Source organism: Rhinatrema bivittatum, chromosome 9 (genome assembly GCF_901001135.1).
Source record: "Rhinatrema bivittatum chromosome 9, aRhiBiv1.1, whole genome shotgun sequence".
NCBI classification, from domain to species: domain Eukaryota; kingdom Metazoa; phylum Chordata; class Amphibia; order Gymnophiona; family Rhinatrematidae; genus Rhinatrema; species Rhinatrema bivittatum.
This window is the reverse complement of record NC_042623.1, coordinates 46,714,004-46,735,604: the sequence shown is the minus strand read 5'-3', so window position 1 is coordinate 46,735,604 and position 21,601 is coordinate 46,714,004. Positions and strand designations below refer to the sequence as shown.

At 42.7% G+C, this 21,601-nt stretch overlaps 1 protein-coding gene across 2 annotated transcripts in view; it reads right to left on the bottom strand.

Moving 5' to 3' along the window:
• Window positions 1-312: 312 nt before the first annotated feature.
• SLC13A1 (solute carrier family 13 member 1) overlaps window positions 313-21,601 on the bottom strand; it is a 67,244-nt gene continuing 45,955 nt past the window's right edge. For both annotated transcript variants that reach the window (XM_029616235.1, XM_029616236.1), the window contains 5 exons: window positions 20,972-21,075; window positions 16,956-17,065; window positions 9,179-9,340; window positions 7,936-8,073; window positions 313-7,582 (listed from right to left, as the gene is read on the bottom strand). In XM_029616235.1, the coding sequence (XP_029472095.1) occupies window positions 7,439-7,582; window positions 7,936-8,073; window positions 9,179-9,340; window positions 16,956-17,065; window positions 20,972-21,075 (658 nt within the window). In that variant the 3' untranslated portion in view covers window positions 313-7,438. The remainder of the gene's footprint in view (window positions 7,583-7,935; window positions 8,074-9,178; window positions 9,341-16,955; window positions 17,066-20,971; window positions 21,076-21,601) is intronic.

The window sequence follows — 21,601 nt, the reverse complement described above, 5'->3', positions numbered from 1 at the left end:
GTTATTTTATTTTAGGCAAATGAATAACTTAAAACAAACACCACTCTGGCCTCCAGCCCTTTCCCTTCCCCCAGCTCTGTCCACAGAGTGCCAGGGATAAGGGGGTATGAAGTAATCTGTTCTCTATTTCAGGAAGGCCTCAGTGTGGCGGGTTACCTTGTATGAAATGTTTCAGCAGCCAATAAAGCCTTTATTGCCCACAACACCTACAGATGCCATGCGGTGAGGTGCTACCCTGCACACGCTGTACGGCCTGGACATAAAACAGCTTTCATTTCATTAACACATGCAAAACAGAGGCTTTTAATAAAATATTGCATATATATTTAATAGTTCATAATACATTGTGCCATATAAACTTGTGCTTTTGAAAAGCTTTCTCTTGTTCTATTTTTTTTAGGTTAAATCCAAACAAAGGCAATATATGTGACATGGGCAGTGCAGCGTCACTCTGTAACATGCGTTTTATAACAAAGTCAAGCTGCCAGGAATTTTTGGTTAACCTGGCATTTTCCTTTTTGCTCCTTTGGGCTTCCGGCTCAATCGGAACCAGGGCTGGTATCTGCCACTATAAACCTTCATTTGCAACTGCCTGGGGGATATTTTCTGCTGTTTTATATTCCCTTCCACCTTGCTTTAGTCCAAGCAATTCAGAGGGATCATGCACCAGGGCTCCTTCCAGAACCCTGCAATTCATTGTCCCTGAATTCAGCCAGTAGGGATCACTCTTGCAAGATGGCTGGGAATGCAGCCTCCCCCAGCCCTGGCAGAACAAGGAAGCAGAGGACCTGAGGCAGGACTTGAGCCCAGTTCCGTCAGCATAGTGGCACATAGCACTGCCACCGAGCCACCAGGTCAGCCTGCGGCTGCGCTGCTCCAGTGCATTTCATAGCTGTTCCTTTCATCAATTTTTTACTAAGTGGCTGTATGCAGAAAGAACACCACTTTGCTGAGATCAGATGGCTCGTTCTGGTGATCCAGCCATTCTTTTGAATATGCCGCTGCTCTGTTAGCACCACGGAAAGCTGTAGACAATAATAGGAAACTGAGGCCATTATTTTCCCTTGCAATCCATTAAAAGGGAAGATACAAAGCCTGCAGAACACAGGAATGCAAAACCTCATGCTCTTTTTTTTTTTTTTTTTTTTAAATCTCAAATCTCCTATATACTTTAACAATTTTCTGATAACTCATTGCGCAAAAATAAATAAATAAATAAAATGTTTTGAAATAACAATGAAATGTTGATTGGAAGGCGACTATTTCAGCTTCTAAGTGCATCAAACTGCTTAAAGGTGATGCTGTGAAACTGCTTGGAGTTAAAAAGGTGTTAGGTGTGCACTTCAGGTACAGGAGGGAACACCTCTAGACACACCGATGCAAAGATTTGCTGTGAACATCTCAGCCCCCCCACCCCCAAAAAAAAATAAATAAGAGGGAGGTACATGCCAGAAAAGATCGATCTTTCCCATCAGATTAGTCGATTCAGTCTTCGACTGTCCTGGGCAATGGTTCGAATCAGACTCCAATCCTTTTGGTGCCGTAAGTGACATAGCAAAGATTGAAATCCTGGATAGGAAGGAGTTCAGCTGTCCCCCAGAGATAGGACATTTGTCTGCAAAGCTCATAAACAGTGTGAGGTTGTACAAGAGTTCAAATTCTTGTTACAAGTGACAAAAATGACCATCCGGAAACAATACAAGTGCTCTGAAATATCTATTTATACAGTATCTATATCTATATATACAAACATACGGAATCCATGGAAAATAAATAAATTAAAAGAATCAATTATTAATAATCAGATTTGCATTAACCACCGTACGATATAAATCTACATTTCTTAAATCTCAATACATATTCATGGATATTTATGCATTACGTTTACCACTACAGTAAAAGCCCAATTAACCAACATTCAACCATTACCCTTAACAGAAGGCATGTGGATAACCTGCATGGCGTGGCAGAGGAGAGGAAAGGAGGGGCCATTTGGAGCTCTCTCAAGATGTGTAAGAGTAAGAAAGTTGGGAGAGATATTCAGGGGCTGGTCCATTCAAGCAGTTGAAGATATTGCACAAGAGTTTTGAATTGAATCCAGCTTTCCACTGGGAGATGTTGAAGGTGTTGTAGAAAAGTTTTATATGATCAGTTGCTTCTGCAACTACCAAAAGTCTCATGACAGTACTTTGTGTTGTATTGTGAGATGCTGTTATGTATGGAGTTGCAGTAATCAATTCTGCTGGCGATTAGTGTGTGGATTACAGTAGCTAGATTGTGTCTATCAAGGAAATTATGGAGTTAGTGGATTTGACATAGAAACCACTTTAGAGATTTAAGATTCCATTATGAGGTTTCGGTTGAGTTGGACTTTTAAGCTGTCAATTGATTTCTTAGGGATTGTAGAAAGGTGACCTTGGCAATGGAGGCAGAGAAGTTCTGATTTTGTGGGTTTAGTCTAAGTTTGTGCTTTCTAAGCTATTGAGCTACTGCTGTAAGGCAGTTATTGAGATTGATAATGGATGAAGTTTATCAGATCCTATTTGATGCAGAGTTGTATGTCATATGCAAATAGGTGGCATTCAATGCTGAAAGTCTGGATGAGGTTGCATAGGATGCATATAGATATTAAATAGGACTGGGGAGAGGACTGAACCCTGAGTCACTTCACTGGTGAGCTCTCTAGAGCTGGATTGTTTGTTGGTCCACGTAACTGTTGGTAAGGAATGTGTTCTGTTGGTAAAGAATGATTCAAATCATTTCAGGGCTATGTCTTTAGGCATTGAGTCAAGAGTTGAACAAGTATTGAACAAGTAGAACAATGAGGGAGTCACCACCTTAGTCCGCATGATTGTGGATACTGTTTGCAATGGCAACTATGACTCATTCTGTCTGTGACCTTTCCAGAAGCCTGATTGGTATTGGTGAAAAATAGTGTTCTCATCTAGGAAGTCCATGAGTTGAAAGTAGACTACTTTTTCCACCACCTTGAATAAGGGAAGGCTGAAGACTGGACCATACTTGTCAATTATTTTTGGATCAGTGCTAGGGTTTTTTTTAGGATGGGTTTGCTAACAGCCTTTTTGAGCAAGTTGGGTAGTAGGTCTTGGATTAGGATGGCATTTTTTTATATTGGTTAGCCAGGAGCCTAGGTCCTGTTACAAGTTACAGATAAGTTTTAGGGAAATTAAGTCTAACAGGCTCATTGATTGGCTAATTTGCTGAAGGATCTTTTCCACCTCTTGTGGAGTGATTGTCCTGAAGTCAGATAATGGGATTAAGTTTGGGGGCAGTTGCAATTAATTTGCCTATGTCAAAGGAATGTTGTTGCATTCATGGGATGGTTAAAGTCAGGGATGAGTGAAGTAGAGGATGTGGAGGGATAGAAGGATAAAATGATTAGCTTGTATTTTTTTCTTTATTGGCGAAGTCTTTGGCTGTATGACCCTCTGAAATTGTAAAAGTTTGGGTTTTAGTTTTAGAAATCTTCCATACCAGATCAGTTTACATAGAAACATATAGAAACATAGAAATGACGGCAGAAGAAGACCAAACGGCCCATCCAGTCTGTCCAGCAAGCTTCACACATTTTTTCTCTCATACTTATCTGTTTCTCTTAGCTCTTGGTTCTATTTACCTTCCACCCCCACCATTGAAATATCTAGCTTGATTAGTTAGTTTGATTAGTTTACCTGGGTGGTTCATGGATAGTTCTAGTTGTTTGGAAGTGTAGTCCTTCTTAACTAGCTGGATGGCTGCTTTGTATTGACATTGATGATGAAACAATATAAAGGGGTGAGCAGTGTGTGTGTGTGGAGGGGGAGAGGGGTTAAGTAGTGTACGGGGCAGTGTGGAATGAGGAGTGGGGCTAAGTAGTAGTGAGGGGGGGGGGGAGCAGGGTTGAGCAGTGTGGAAGGGTGAGTAGGAGGGGATGAGCATTGAGTGATCTGGGTGCTCCTATGCTGCTAATTGTTGGATTTCAATAAATACACATTGTGCAAAGTTGTAAATAATATGAACTTCATTTTTCTTTCTTGAAAAGTACTTGAGTAAAAAATTCTAAGATAACTGGTACATTCAATTAACCAGCATGGATTATTCCCCATGCCAGATAATGGGGGGGTTTACATATTTATATACAGTATGTTGTAATTACCGATATTTCGTCACTATATTAGTTCATTATGCTAAACTATGTTGGATAATTGTTTGACCATCTGAAAACAGATGTTATACAGTCATTGCTATCAAACCTAACAAGTAGTACTGTTTGTAGTAATGTTTGTAATGACCTTCAAAGGAGTTACACATGTAAATGTAACATACTGTTGTAGCAATTTTCAAAAGCCATTTACGTACAGAAAGTGCACTTTCACACATATAACCTATGGACAATTCAATGGTATTTTCATATACATAAGACCCAGTTTTATGATTCTAAATCCTTTTGAAAATTACTCCCTTAGTGACTACCGCAGTTTTCTAGATTGCAAAACTGTGTCCCATAAATTATTTTTTACATAAAAATATCAGAATTTTAGGAGCTTAATTTTGGGAAATATACAGGAGATATGATAATAATATACCACCGGTATTAGTTCTTCAGTGACAAAACTGGTTAGACAATTTTTTCACTCTTAAATGATTTATAGCACCAAAGAAATCAAAATGTACAATAGACTGTACCAAGCCTTTTACCTATATGTTCGACATGTTTACCTATATGACTGAAAACTGGGGATGCTAGACAAAAGCATATATATTTGGCAACTGTGGAATTAAAGAAGGCCAAGTATTGCTATATTAATAAGTAATAGATTTATACTATCTAAAACCCAATCTGATGGCAGCGTTTTCTGCGGGAGACAATGGCAAGAGACATGGCACAAAGAAGATTATCTATCAAAACTCAGGAGCTGTGAGGAAAGGAGAAAGAAGAAGTGGGGAAGATTAGACTAGAGTGGTAATGGCCCAGGAATTGAAGAGTCCACTCTCCAGCAAACTCTCGGTGTGAAAGAAGGCAGGTTCTTTTTTTTATTCCTGTGCTTCTCGGACCCAGTCGAAAATAAGATGCATGCCTTAATCTGACTTTAGTGATCAAGCAAATTTTTTTTTTTAAACTCAGTTCCAGTAGTTTCCAAAACACACACAAAAAGCAATGTTGGCAACTAAGACATGCCACACGATAGGACAGTGAAGAGAATTTGTATATGTGTAGCTGTAAACCATAAAACATTAATACTTCAAAGGGGGGGGAGGGGGGCAGTTTGATGATGTTGAGGCCCAGTTGGCATATTGTAATTTGTTTGTGGCATTTTGTCCTTTGAGATGAATGTTTATTGACATAATAGTATGATCTATTTTTCAAATACAATAAAGAAATATTAACAAAAAAAAAGGGGGGGAGGGGGGCAGTTTGATGATGTTGAGGCCCAGTTGGCATATTGTAATTTGTTTATGGCATTTTGTCCTTTGAGATGAATGTTTATTGACGTAATAGTATGATCTATTTTTCAAATACAATAAAGAAATATTAACAAAAAAACATTAACACTTCAAATGGACTCCTGGCACTTCCATTGCTCTCAGGTGCCAGCGGTGGGACCCCCTTCCATAAAAACAGTGCCATCACTGCAACGGCCGAACCATTGCAAAGGAACGAGTTCACTGAGCCAAACAGATAAGAACAATAAGAGCAACAACAAAGGACTTAAGCGTCTGAAAACTGACTGCAATTTTCACCTCCCTGAAGGATCTTACAAATCCAAAATTTGCAAGTAAGCCATGGTGATGTTTATTATTTGTGGGCATTATAACTCTGCTGCTAGTCCTGTTAGATGGGACCTTTGTGAAGAGGGGTCAACGTGGTCTTGAAAGCTACTTTACTACAGTAAGCACATAGCACACCGACCAATGGTCCACCACGCCCAGCATCCTGTTTCTGAAAGTAACCAGTCTGCATTACTTGCAAGAACTTAGCAGATCCTAATAGGAAAAGTCCAGGTCCGATTGCTCACTCCAGACGTATGAAGCGTGGACACCCAAGTCTGTCTGGCTGATAATCGTTTATGGACCTGTAAAGGTCCTTGTAATTAGTGTTCATAGAAAAGTGAATGAATACAGCTAACTTGCCCTCACCCTGTAGGTTCTTCATAAAAACAGCCTTTCCAGCTCAGTCACTGTTCATTATTTTCTAATTACTTAAGACAACTGTAAAAATTGTAAAATGATATTTTGTAGGAAGTAATAACCAACTTATCAACTAATGCATTTCATGAAACAAGTCCATTATGTACATGATAAGGACCTCCTTTAAGAGTGGTTATGATGGACAATTCAGTGCAATTATTACCTAGTGATGCTGAATGAAACAAAAGTTTATCTTTGGTTGCCACTGTTCTCTGAGCTTACTGTTCTTTATAAATCATCGAAGGTGATTCTAAACAATGTTTAAATGGTTCTTTGAACATGAACACGATTATTAGCACAGGAAATCTCTGATTGTGCCAGTTTGGTAACTGAAGTGCAGGGTATCCTGTTCATGTGACAAAAGTGCCACAGATACTTTATAACGCAGCATCTTTAGGCCTTCTTTCAATCTATTGCCAACCATACCTCACTGTGTCTTACAACCCTGAGAAAAGGGTCAAAATTGTCATTCTAAAAGAATATATATTAATAATTGTTATTCTAAAATGTAAGAATACACTATAGCAGAAGTGTTAACATTGTATAATATCTGTCATATCATCTGAACGAAAACAAGAAGCTCCACCCAGAATTAAAGGCGCCTACATTCTGGGACACGCATGTGTCTGCGGTCCACGCATATGCGCGGGTGCGAAATAAAACTCACACCTATCAGAGTTCTCATGTTCTCCCGGGCATGTCCTGAAACTTTGGTGTGGATAAGGCACCAAGCAAAAAAGTTAAGGTGAAGCGCACACACACACACACACACACACACAGACAAAGCGATCCCATAAACCTTCTTTTCCTTCAGAAAGTGGGCTAAAACAGTAATTGTCCCATACAATATTTCAAAATTAGAAGTAAATCTGGGAAAGCCCAAATATAATCAGCTTCATGGCCAAAATGAATATTAAGTCTTTAAAAAAAAGTTTGCTGTATGTTAAATATCTTCCACTGCACTTTGCTCTACAGTCCACGTGACCCAGGGAGGTATGGTACAACCAGGACAATCTCAAATTGTCTGGACAGATATGCATTATTGTCAAGGCACAATGGTATTTGTTTTTACCATATTAAGGCATCACCAGTATCAAAGATAATATCGTCAGCTGATCCCGTGGCTCTTTGAGTCATTGATTCTTCTGCAAGTTCAGCATATTTTGAATAAACTACAGCTGCTTGACGTTCTTCATATTTCTATAAATCTGTCCCAGAGGTGATGGTACAAATACATCCAGGCCAGCATCTATAATCCTGTTGTATTTGTAGCAAGACTGTTTGGTGCCCATGAAGGATATGTGAGGAGGTCAAACATGGGGACTGCCCAGGTTGTTATTCCAAGCATAACTACTGCAACCCCAATTAGGTTAATGCCCAAGCCAGCTTTTACCTAAAAGAAGAACAGAAAAAAAAAAAAAAAAAAATTAATAATAGGAAAAAAAACCCTTTACCAACAACATTTTAAAACAGTGTCATTCAATTTACTACTGTAAAATAAAATAACTTGAGACAACTGGTAATCCCATGGTTTTGTTTTTCAAACTCCATTTTGGGACTTGTAATCCTGCTAGCTCTATAATAATGTAGGGTAATCTGAAATGCTTTGGAATAGGAATATAAAGCAGGAGTGCGCACAAGAGCATTGATATGCACAGGACTATGCTTATCACGAAGGCGATAAGCAATGGTGTACAGTCGTGGATAGTGGTCAGGGAATCTTTTTTTTTTTTGCCAGTGACTCACCATGTCCATTACTTGCAGATGTCCGTAAGCAAACACAATGGCGTTGGGTGGATTCGCTACCGGTAACAAGAATGCAAATGACGTGCACAGAGTGGTAGGAATCAAAATATAGAGTGGATTCACATGAATTGCTTCTGCCTGTAAACGGAGTAAAGACAACCAGGTCTCAGCCGTGCTTTGTGATTCATCCCGGTAAACTAGATCCTAAACTGTCAAAACAGTGACTTTCAAAGGCGCCAGTCCAAATAATCTAGCACCAATAAGGACAGTTTTCAGAAAGGTCTAGCCAGCTAGCTAGAGAGTTAGCCGGCTAGACACAGGACTAAAAATTGTTCCCTGTGTAGTGGCTACGACGTATTTGCGTATTTATTTAATAAATTTATATACAGCATAACCAGCCAAAAGGCTATAAAAGCATTTCACAATGCACGTACTTATAGACACATTAAAAAGAGGGAGTGGGTGGTTTAGGTCAAGGAAGGAAGCTGCATGCAAATAATTGAGTTTTAGAAACATACTTGCGTAGTTTCCCCCATGTACTTCGCCTGCAGGTGCAGAGTAGGTGGGTACTTTTTCTACCTGCATTACTCGTAAACCAGTTTTGACGAAGCTACTACCCAGGCAGGGCTGTCCTTAAGGGGAATGACGATTCGGGATGGGCTGCCCAAAACCCTGGGCTTTGCAGGGCCCCACACAGCCATAGTAGGCCTCCTCCTAGGCCTCCCCCCCCCCCCAGGATGATCAATTTCCAGACAGTGTGAGGGGGCGGAGCCACACATGTCAGGATTCCAATCCCTACTGCGGCTGATTCATCCCGGATCCTGCACCCTCCTAAAGTCAGCCCTGTGCCTGGCTAGTCAGAAAACTGACTTATACTTACTTGATATAAAAGCCCCCATGTTCTTTGCCAATATTTAGCTTAGAGGAAATCACAATGTTTTTAAGATCTTTTTTTCTATAGCACCTCCTTAGAAGGCTCTGGTCAAAGTCAATTTGTGACAACTGTTTAATAACATGGAATCCTGTATTTCATTCTTTTTTAAAATTAAGTACTGAATCAATCTAATCATTAGTGTGATACCTGGCCACAGTGAGGAAAGATAATGGTTTTCTCCAGCCACCCATCAAGAACCCTGTCATTAACTTTCACTGAGGCAGAGCAACCACTGTCCATGCAAGGTAGCTCAAACTGATGCGTTTTATGCAGGACAGAATGGAAACGAGGTTCAGTGATGGCACTCACCAGAGGGGCAAGTATGGGCAAGAATATAGTGATGGTAGCTGGATTGCTGGCCACTTCTGTTACTGAGGTAACAATCAGTGAGGATATCAGAATAATCAGCCATACTGGGAGGGATCCAAGAGGGGTCAATTTGCTTCCGATCCAGGCAGAAAGATTTGAATCCTATACAAAAGATAATAGTTATTGATGCTATTAACAAATGTTCTAAAACAGGTTTTTTTTCTTTTTTTGCATGCATAAAGCATAAAATATTTATGAGACGACAGATAACTACATTAAGGGTCTATATGTGTAAACTCCAATCTGAGTTCCTAATAAGAGTCCATGAGCAGACAGTAAATCCTGGGGCTTAAGTTACCTTCCACTCCACTGTCCACTTGCCCCAGGTTTCTCCAGGATCCCCCATGGGAGGAGAGGGGGGAGATGGGGGGAGAATACTTTCCTTGGCCCTGCCCATTCTTCTGCAGTCTCCATAGCAAGTAGTAAAATTCATGCTGGACTCAAGGATAAGGTTCCAACATAACTTTACTGATAGGGTTGTTGTGAAATGGAATATAATACTTTTCACAAGTCCTTCTCCACACAGTTCATAACACAACTTCATTCCTTCCCAATCTGGGACCCTACAGTTTCCTACTCAATATGCTTCCCAACTGGATTCCCTCCCGGCTTAAGGAGCAGTTTTATCGCCTTCCTCCTTGGCAATGCTGGAAAAAAAGGTGCTGGTACTCACACGCAGGATGCATGTTTTCCTTGAGGGACCATAGGGCAAATCAAGCAGATGGAGGAAAAAGTACTCACAAGTACCCCCTGAAAAAAAAGGCCTTCTGCTAGGGGATGTTCTACACTAGTAGGATGGTGGATCATATTAAATTCCCAGTTTATAATACCTTTCATCAGATGTCTTTGTATTCAAGACTCATACTCCTCTGGTAGCAAATGCATGCAAACGCATGTACATCAGCTTACGGCAAGTTAAATTAATGCAAATCACATAACACAGCTTACCTCAAAATTTCCAAGCAGCATTACTTGATTAAAAATTAATTAGACCTCAAGTGGTGTAGCTACCTTTCCCCAGGAGCACTGGGACATTAATGCACGTCCTGATGCTCCCAGCCTGAGGCATTAAAGGGGCCAATATGGCTTCGGAGGGTCTTCCCCAGCCAGGTGTGAAAACCGGAGTGGGTCTACTCAGATCCCCTTTCCCACTCCACACACCACCAAGTGTAACAAAAAAAAGGTCTATAACTTAGCCCCGCTCCCTTCTCCTGACAGTGCTTGAGGGCAGCTGGCACCATTTTGAATATGGTGTCGACCCCAGAGCACAGTGGATGCTTTGGCCTTCAACTCTAGAGCACAAGGGATCATTACAAGTACACTGGGCAACTTGGGTGATTAGGAGGGCCGAAGAGGACCAGTGGGGCTGCTGTAATTTTTTGACAACAGGAGGGGTTCTGGGAGGGAGGGAGTGGGACCTTTTACTTTTGGCCACCTCAGGGAGCAGCTGAGGAGAAGGGAGGGGGGTCTCAATAGACCCCCTCCAATTTTCATATCCTACTCGAGGGGAACACCGAGGACTGAGGCTGAATCGGGTCCTTTAAAAGTTGGCGACCATGGTTGTGGCTCTGAGATGGGTTAGCTAAGCCATAGCATTTCCCGGCGGTGACTTTACCACAGGGAGAAATACTGCGGGATTCACTAAACTGCAGCATTTGGTACCACAGGTTGGTGAATCCTGTGGTATTTTCCTTTCCGGGGAAATTACTGCAGCCAGGTAAATAAGAGATGTATTTTCAGTTCACATCCGGTGGTTTGTAACTTATCTTTTGTTTTTTTGAGTGGTTTACTGGTTGTGTGATTTGTGATGGAAGGGAATTGTATTCACCCTTCCTACCCTAGAGAAAGGAGTGAGGAGTTGATCTTTTTTTTTTTTTCAAGTCATCTGGGTGCCCCTCAGCCTGAAGGATTCCTTTGCCAATGCAGAAACTGAGTGAAGGAGGAGTGGATACCCAGCGGGACCATAAGTGAGAGGAGGAAAAAACCACCACACTGGTTCTCCCTAAAATCAACCTGCTCAGCAGCTGCCCACAAGGTACAAGTGAGGAGGGAGAAGGAAAAACTGGAGAGTCCAAGAGCGGGCAGTGAATCCCAGGTATTTCAAGGGAATCCTTAAGGAGATATGAGGACCCGTTCCAGTTTGCCCAGGGCAGCTTCACGTATCCATTTAAGGAAAACGAAACGACTCTGACAAAGAGATTGAAGGACTACTGCAGAGAAATTTGGATCAAGTGCCATGTTAGTCCTGTTGAATAACTTCTCCAGTAAGGTTTTATGTGGGAACTCCATCGCAGCGTACAACTTCTTTACTGGCATTTGAAAGATCAGAAAATGCAAAACATCCCAGGTTTACCCTTCCCCCACCCCAGCAGAGGACCTGCATTCGGGGCAGATAGAGAGAAGATTAAGACTTAGCTCCACTATTGTGTGAGCGTATGCACCATTACCTGAAAGAGAGCCCTGGTCAGGGTTACACTTCCGATTGGTGAATACTAATATACCATTTTAGCATTTTAGTGTAGCATTTATGAAAAGCAGCTGTGCATAAAGAAGGGGAATTTTCAAAGGCACCTCCTGCGGATAAAGTAGTGCTTTACCCGTAGAAACGGCCCTTTAAAAGTAAGCCTATACATGCTGCACTTTTACATGCATGGGGAGAAGTGTTCTAGGGGATGGAGTCTGGGCAGGGTTAGGACGTATGTGCCTAAGTTTTGATGTCAAAAAGTATGTGCATAAAATTCTCTCAGCAAAACTACATGCACCAAATAGCGCACACGTAATTGTGTGTGCATTGTTTTTCCAGGATCATTTTCAAAGTGGATTTACGCATGTAAGCCCGCTTTGAAAATTGATGCAACTTATGCACATGTTTGCTGGCTAACGTGTGTGCAATGTTATAACATTACCGCCAAAGTATCCATGCACGTTCAGTACAAAAATAACTTTAAGAATATTGTTTTCTCTGTAATCCTGGGGCACTATGGTGATCTGAATTGCAGTATATTAAGTGATAAATTACATTACCGTTCCATTCCAAGTCACTTTTGCCTCTCTGAAGGGACCGTGGACCCCCCTGCAAAGCCTATCAGGGGCCCATTTTGCTGGAGTCCCTCCCTAACAGCAGGGCAAGGCCAGTTATCACCAAGGAAAATAACTGAAAATATAAGAATATTTTTTTTCTCCCCAGGGCACAGCAAATGCAACCAAATAGCATAAAGAACGTTGCACTGCCCTGCACACAATCATTCACTCAACTCCAATGCCCTTGACCCAAACAGCAGGTGGACTGAGGGAGTTTCAATGACTTATTCAAGGCCAAGTATCCAGTGACAGATAAGGCAATTGAGCCAGGGTCTCTAGCTCACGCGCACACTTCTATGCTGCAACCCCAATCTCAGCTCCTTTATGTACAGAATAGTAGACAGGGCTTAAAGTGAGCATTTTTTTTATATGGATGGGGGAGGGGGGGGGCAGGCAATTTTCAAAGCCATCCACACGGGTTGTAATGGGGGTTTGTCTAGTTGCCACACTTAGCCAACCTTAGTAAAAGAACTATCAGGTAAAAAAAAAAGGGTCATAGAGAAGGAAGACGTCTATGACACCTGCTTCAAATGCTGTTATGATTAGAGCGTCCTCTCTAGATGTCTCTGGGAACTAAGGGCCATGCAGATGTTTATACTCAGAAATGCTTATGCGGTGATCCCAAGAGAACCGTAGGTCAAGGTCAGACAGAAACGAGGAACAGAAGGGCACAGAAGGAAACACCAAATAGTACCAAGATTTGAGAAAAAGAGGTGCTGAACTGTGATAAGAGCAAGCGGACTTACTCCTGCTTCAAGCAGTGTTAGGAGAGTCCTATAAAAATGAGCAAAGCTGTAAGGATCATCTCAGCGTCATTGTTACTTGTCAGACTTCTGGAGCTGAGAGAGCAGATGGATTTCTTGAGCCCATTTCAACTGTCATTAGGAATGTAAGATTTTTGCTATCTTTATATGTATTTTTTAATACAGGGGTGGGCAAACTACGGCCTGTGGGCCAAATCCAGCTTATTATCAGCTTTCTTCTGGCCCATCTATCAATTTAAAATGTATATGATACGTTTCCCACGTGTCTTTGGGCCCTGCCTGAATGGTGCAGGAAGAGGACCAGGCTGCCTAGTGGGGTATGAAATTATGTGCTGGTGGGGTTCCCACCCTCACCAGCAGGAAGAGGACCCAGCTGCCTCCTGGGGTATGAAATTATGTGCTGGTGGGGTTCCCACCCTCACCTGCAGGAAGAGGACCCAGCTGCCTCATGGCGAATGAAACTATGTGCTGACAGGGTTTCCACCCACATCAGCAGTAAGAGGATCTGGCTGCCTTGCAGCAAATTAAATTATGCGCTGGTGGGGTTCCCACCCCTGGCAGCAGGAAGAGAACCGGCACCGTGGCATGGCTCGCTGGCGAGGTTCCCACCACTTGCCAGCAAGAACAGGCCCTGTGGCATCATGTGCTGGCAAGGCTCGCACTCCCCACCAGCAAGAGGCCATGCAGCGTGGTGGGTCAAAAGCTGACCTGCCGGCAGGCTTCCAGCACCCAGCCAGCCGGAAGAAGATGTCAGAACCATGGCAGGAAGGATGAGTCACATGGTGGGTTGGGAAGGGAAGGGGGCGAGGGTGGGGAGAGCCTGAGAGGGGAGAGAAGGGAAGGGACTGAATGGACGGAGGGGGAGGGTGTGTAACAGGGAAGGGAGTGAATGAGGGGAGATGAGAAGATGCATGGCAGAAAGGGAAGGGAGTGAGTGGAAAGGAGGGAGCATGAATGAGTGGGAAGGAGGAAGAGTGACAGAAGGGAGTGAGTGGGAAGGAGGGAGAATGAGTGAGTGGGAACGTGGGCGAGTAACTGATTGGGAAGGGAGTGAATGACTGAGAGGGAAGGGAGTGCGAGGGAAGGAGGGAGCTGACTGAGATGGATGGGAGTGAAGGGTGAATGAGATGTAAAGGAAGATGGTGAGTTGGAGTGAGGAGATTGAGTGGGAGGTGAGTGACTGACAGGGGAGAGAACGGGATGAATGACTGAAAGGTGAGTGAGAGGGAAAGGGGAGAGAGGAAGTGTAAATGGGGAATGAGAAGAGAAGGTAGAAGAATTTGTGAGGGTGAGTATATGTATGTGTAGTTAGTGTAGCTGGGTTCAAAAAAGGTTTGGATAAGTTTTTGGAGAAGTCCATTAACGGCTATTAATCAAGTTTACTTAGGGAATAGCCACTGCTATTAATTGCATCAGTGGCATGGGATCTTCTTAGTGTTTGGGTAATTGCCAGGTTCTTGTGGCCTGGTTTGGCCTCAGTTGGAAACAGGATGCTGGGCTTGATGGACCCTTGGTCTGACCCAGCATGGCAATTTCTTATGTTCTTATGTGTATATGAGAGAGAAAGGAAAAAGTGTGTGTTTTCCCCACCAACCGTCCAATCTCAGGGTATTTATTTTATTTACTTATAAAATTATAGTCCGCTGATCCACAGACCTCAGTGGGTTACAACAAACATACATAATAGACAAAATACAACAATTACAGTTAGAACAAAAATCAAAATAAAACCAACAAACAAAGCAAAAACAAACAAAGCAAAAACAAACAAAGCAAAAAAATAAAACATAAAAGCCTTTTCATTTAACCTGAAATGTCATATCCCTGCTTATTGCAGGAGCTAGGGAGGAAACTCTAGTAGAAACAGATGGCTTTTCAAAAGTTTCGTGAAATGTAATAGATCTTTCTCGGCCTTATGAAAGTCAGGGAACTCATTCCATAACTGGAAATCAAAAGTTCATAGGTATGGAGAGAGGAAAAGTTTTCTCCTTATTAGTTTTAATTATTGGGTGTTTGATATTTATTTATTTATTTCTTTTATATACCGACATTCGATCGAGATATCACATCGGTTTCCAGATAACTAAAGGAATAGGGTGGTAACAGCCCTATTTTACATTATAACATGGTAATAAATGGATATAAGAGTATTTTACATTATAACATGGTAATAATAACATGGTAATATGACTGCTGTTTTGAAATATTTAACTGATTTTTGGGAAACATGTAATGGGTTTTTTTTATCCTTATTCTTCTTGATTATTATATGTTCAATTCTTCATCTGTTTTGAAATATTCTTTTTATTAGTATGGTTTACTCACTGTTATGTATGACTGTTGTTTATTTCTTGACTTTATTTTATGAGGAATTGTGATATTTCTGTTTTTGCATTATTGTACGGCATAAGAGTCTGGCTTTTAGTAGTTTCCAGTTTGTTTGTTTTTGTCTGCACCTTTCTATTTATTCGTTATGGCCTTTTTATTCTTATTTGGTGAGGATATGTCTGTGTTCTGCATTTGTAACCAAGGTGAGGCAGTCTGCTAGCCGGGAAAATGTCTTGTACCTCGTGGGTTGAAAGTCTTGCTGATTTTGTTAGAGGCTGGGATCCATGACTGAAGGGGCTCCTTGGGTGCCGAAAATGATTGTGCGTAAGCCTGCTGGATACTGAAATGCCTACAGCAAGTGCTGAGGGTTTGGTTGTCGTGTTGAGGTGCTCCAAGGGTGACCCCTGCTCCACCCCATCACACACACTCAGCCTTCATTGCGCGCAATAACTTGTAATGTGGCCCCAACACAAAAAAGTTTGCCCACTCCTGTTTTAATACTTTTTTAGTTGTTATTATTATTATTTGCTTGCAATCAACTCTCTAGTGCTTGCTGTTATTCATCTTTTGTGTTGTTATCTTTTTGCTTAGCAGGTGCTCAAATAAACTTACCATCAATACCTGTTTCCTGGTGTACTGACTCAGGTTATGTGTGCATGTTTGTTTGAGTATCGGAGAAGCCCCGAGCTATCTCCCTCTTACCTGGGAATTAGACCCGAGGTAGGCCTATGGGATGAAAGCGGAGACTGCGGTTATGCTGGCTTACAATATGAACCTTTGAGTATAAGTTGTTCTTATACAATTGATTGGATAAAACAGCATCACTGATTGGAATAGTGGAGCCCCTGAGGCAGCGGCTGCAAAGCTGCGAAACTCGGCCTGAGTCGGGCAATTTCATTGGCACGTCTCTGCATCAATAAAGTGTTGGAAAAGATTCAGGCATCTATTCTTTTGTGTTCACCTGACGGTATCATATATCGCCTACCTCTTTGTTTTTTGGGCTATGGGAGTACAGGCAGTGCCCCTCGGTATATTCTGTGTGTGTGGATGTGGGTGTGAGAGTGAGAGTATAAGTGTATGGCCTGAATCCAGAACACAGGTAAATTGCAAATTTCCTTAATTAAACTGGCAATCTGACAATTTCCTCCCCCCAGCCTGGTAAAAACTACAGCAACCTTCCAGATATGGGTATTATTAGCCGGCCTGCAAGGAGGTGTTCCCAGATCCACGTATGGGACGGGGTGAGGAAAACAACGCACTTAAATCTGTGCATGTTATTTTTCCATGGGGATTTCACCCGCACAAGAAGTGGACATAAAGTCCTTTGTACCCACAGGCACTTTTTAAAGAGAGAGCAAGCATGCACTTTCACTTTGAAAATTAGGTTCCTGGGTGCTTTGTACCAGTGGATGTTTCACAGAGGAATGTAGTTCATCCATATCAGAGCTCTGGGCGCACTGGTAACTGTTGCACTAGCGCCTCCTGGCTTCAAGCAAAGCATGTGCCCGCCTGTCCCACTTCACCGCCCCCAGAGATCACAGTACCTCGCAGCCTTGCGCCAGGGCAAAGCCACCTCCAACAAGGATGGCAATTTCCCAAGGCATGCATTTCTGAAACTCTTTCCACGTAATCAGCGGCATGTAATCAAAGGAATCTGAAAAGAAAAAGTCAAGCTAGTGAGAGAAAAGGTAATGAAGACAAACTTTTCCAAGCATAACAAAAAAAGGATGGCGCTTTTCAGAATGCACTTCTTATGTTTTTGATGAGTATTGGACTGGCACCACTTTGGAATGAAGACCTTTCCCTCTAATTCAGGTTCCAAGGATCAACTTTCTTCCATTTTGTTTTCTTGCACACCTCACACGCAAATTCCTTTTCTGACATGCGAGATATTGCATTTATGTTCTAGGAGTTAAAAGAATGAACTGGTGAGCTGGGAGATGTAGCTTCAAATCCTGATTTTAACAGTGACTTTTTCTTCCATTGACCCACTTGGACTATAAGCTCTCTGGGGCAGGGATTCATTGTACCTATAAGTAATTTACCGCAAAGTGTCTGTAAGCTGCGCCTGGGGAATCTGGAAATTGCCTTCTCTGTGTGTCAGAGCAGGAACCTGTCTAAAAACTCAAATACCTCTGGTTGATGTGTTTTTCCTGAGACGCCACTGTTTTGTATGTTTCTTTTTATACTCAGAATGATTTTTTTTTTATGTAGGAAACTCGATGTGAAGTTAAATTCTCAAAGACCTGATTTTGAGTGACTCGAGCCCCACTCGTCTTAATAAACATTATCGGATGCTAGTATGGTATTTACTTTCAGCCATAACAGAATCCGATATAATATTAGTCTTCTTGTATGGGGGTACTGAATCTATACTGAGTGAGTGAAGAGCGCTGAGCCTTTCCCCTATTTTGGACTACAGCTCTTTTTCAGACAAATAGTTTATTATTAAGATGTGCCAGAAAAGACGGACTTTCCAGATTCCTGCTGGATAATCGCTGGTGCATGGTCTGATCCCTCCCTTCTGCTTATCCCGCGTTTGTGTAACTTGAGGGACCCGGTTTTAAGTGCCCTGCAATTATTAGGATTTCTCATGGATAACGGTGCACAGCTGCGGTATGGATCGCCGTTCCTGTCAATTTCACACCGCTGTTGGTGCCAGGAAAAAAAACCAAAAAAAACACACAGCCCTTCAGGAGCCTGCTCTTAATCAGTTTCCAGCAGTAGCACACACTGCCCAGAAACCTGCAGATACCAAGGGGACGAAGACACCAGAGCCAGTGCATAATAAGCAAGGAAGGCCTCACGGGTTCCAGCGTTTTCTAACGTTTCATTAAACTGCAATAATTCTGCTACATAAATCATTAAAAGCTTGCAATTAGTGGATTTCTGCACCCACAGAGAAAATAGGCAAAAGGTCAGTAATTGTCTCTACTGAAGCAAAGCTCTATCATACTGTATAAAATGTTATTCTGACTCCAGAAAAAGTGACATGATATGGCAGGGTTTTTTTAAAAATGAAAACAAAATATTATATGTTTTGTGTATCATTAAATACAAATCTTGCAAATCAGTCTCTTAGACAGACATGGTAGTTACCCTAAAAACCTGTTTAGGGGTAGGTGGCCATGGGGGTCACTGAGTTATATGAACTATATTCACCATAGCCCTCGGTCTGAAGTGACCTACCAAGGTCTGATCACCTCACCAACGCCCTTCATAGCCTTTCTAAAGAGTTACCTTTTTATAACTATGAGTGATCTCAGTGTAATCCTGACCTATTAAAGTGTAGTGAGGTATTGCATTTTATCGTGTCTCATATGCATTTTATATGACTATGAATTTTGGCATATTCTAGCATGAAAAATACAATCTAAAATTGTGTTTAATGTTTGAGCCTTGGAATGACTATAGCATTAATCTTTTGTAGTCTCAGGCTGCTAAAAAGATATTTGGGCAGCCATGGGGGTTAGTCAGCTCTTCCCCATAGAGATTGGTTTTGGAATAAGGAAGAAAAAAGGGGGAAAAGACTTTGACCGGGCCGGCCTTTGGGTAGGTTGAGCTGGGCAGGTGCCCGGGGTGCCAGGGAAGAAGGGGCGCCCTAGGCATCACTGGTATCACCCGTTGGGCTGGTCAGCTAGTGGGCTAGGCAGCAGCGGTGCTGGCCAGACATGGGCATGCAAAAGATCCAACTCAGACAAAAGCTAGCTGCAGAGAGTCCACCCCGTCCACTCCCCCCCGAAAAGAGCAGGGGATCTCAGGATTGGAAGCACTGAAATTGCCATGCGCCCCCTGCACCTTTAATATGGTGGACTTGAACATTTCCCTTTACTGGTGCTGGCGCCTCTCTTCTTTATCCACTTCACTGATGAGGTGTTTGGCTTGCATGGGCACAGAACAGAGAGAGGAGACGCCGGCTCCACGGAGGAGGGAGCAGCCGCTTTCGAAGTGATGGCCAGGGCACGAAAGTGGGGGTGGTATCTTCCAAACTTGTGAGCCTGACTGTCTACGGAGCACATTGTTACACCTTGCTGATGTCTGTAGCTCTGCGTAAGCTGGTTGAGCAGCAGGAGAGTGGATAACTGGATATACTGCTGGGTCCAGGTTTGCTGCAAACAGTTTTTGGGTTGCTCTGTTGTGTGTGTCTTGTCTGTGTCTGTATGTGTAGGTACAATTTCATAGAGGTCAATATTCAAGCAGCTGTGTATGGGTAACCTGAGAACCTTGTCTGGCTAACTTTATCTGGATATTCAGCCCGAAACTGCGCCAGCTGAATATCTGGTGTAAAGCTGTCCGGATCACTTTAGGACTGCTTTTTATCCAAAGTTACTTGGGTAACTTTGAGCAGCGCTGCGTGGACACAGTGAAAGCATGCCCCGGGGATGCCTCCAGCGCTGGTAAATTTTGTCATGGCAACAATCGGCTCAGATAAAATTTAGCCAGGGATCAGGTGAAATAGGTAACGCTTGAGTTTGTCCTTCTATCTCTAAAAGTTAGGCAAATTGTATATTGACCTCGGAGTTCTTCAGATTTTCCGAGTGAGTTAAGTTCTTTAAAGAAATTGCCACATGAACATGAAAACCCTGTTAAAATGCACAGTTATCTGTTGTGGGGATTTGTTTGGTGAGGAAGAGGCTTGCTTGAAGCTCTTGGTGGGGGCGCGGGAGGGGAAGGGAGACTGATAGGCAGCTGGGCCTGGGAGAGTGGGTGTGGGGGGAGAACAGTTCTTGGATTGTGGGAGAAGAGGGGAGAGTGAGGGGATACAGAGATTGGGAGGAGGAAGAGCTGGGACTTAGGGATGGGTGGGGAGAGTGGGGACTTGGAGATCGAGCAGGCAGTGAGCTGGAGAGACTCAGCCATTTGGGTGGGGAGTGTTAGATTGACTGAGGGTATGAGTGGGTGGTGTGAGATGGGGAGCTGGGGGGAGTCATTCTGGAAAAAGTAAAAATGGGGTCATCCACAAAAGTTTGTTCAGAGCTCCAAAAGTGGTTAAAGCAGCACTGGATCCCGGACAGGAGGAGTACCAGCCACAAGAGAGGAGGAGTGAGGCAGGAGTGAGGAGAGGGAGGGGAAGTGGGGGAAGGAGGAAGATAATGCTTGAAGGGAGGGAGAGAGGGAGTGGGAGAGAATGCCTGGAGGGAGGGGGAGAAGAGTGAATGAATGTTGAGGGAGGGAGAGAGGAGAAAAATGGTTGGGAGATTGCTGGGAGGGAGGAGGAGACAGTGCCTACAGGGAGGAGAGACATGGATAGAGGGAGGAGTAGGGAATAGGGGAGAGAATGCCTGGAGAGAGGGAAAAATTAATTTTGGGAGAAGGGGGGGGGGGATAAGCCAAGAAAGAGGATGGAGGGGGGAGAAAGAATAATGCAAAGGAGGGGGAGAAGGGGAAGAGACTGTCTGGGGAAGGCTCCATAAACAATTTTTGTCTGAGGCACCATTTGCCCTTGAGCCAACCCTGGAACTTGATGTGTCTGCTTAGAGGGACAGAAGGATGCAGTCAATTCTAATAGATTTAGAGTTATTCTTAGTTATCCTCCCCTATAATGAACAAATCACTCAACTGCTTTCTCCAGATGAAGAGACGGGCATCTTCTTTGCAGGAATAATGAAAAAGAGAAGACCCAAAAGCAAGGCAGCAGTTGAATCATTGGCATAACCAAAGTACCTGTGGAGGATTGCAAAAGAAATGTAATAAATACTTGTGCAACGCTCAAGATTTGAGATGCACAAAGCATTGGAGTTCAATTTCAGGTGAATTTCAGTCTGGTTTGAATTTGATGGATTTTTTTTCCCCCCTAGATCCAACAGATATAATAACCCTGGCGACAACCACAATTGACTCAGCAAGTTCAAGGAGGATTTGCTGATTCACAGATATCCATATTAGGCTTTTACAAAAGAAAAAGACTGGCAAATTAATTCAGTGAACAGGTGAAACTCTGGGGGTTTGTCAAAGTATGTGTTTATTTGGGTTTAGAATCATCTTTCTGGGAATCTACTCAAGGCAATGTACATTATTAACAAAAGGTACTTTTTTGGTTTTGTTTTTTTTTAAGTGCACAGGGCTCTGTTTAAGATCTTATGAAATGATTATGCTCAGGCCTGGATTCCCCAATGGGCACACTGGGGTGGGGGGAGGGGCAGGCCTCCTCAGATTGCCTGCCTCCCAGCTGTGCTGAATGGCACTCATG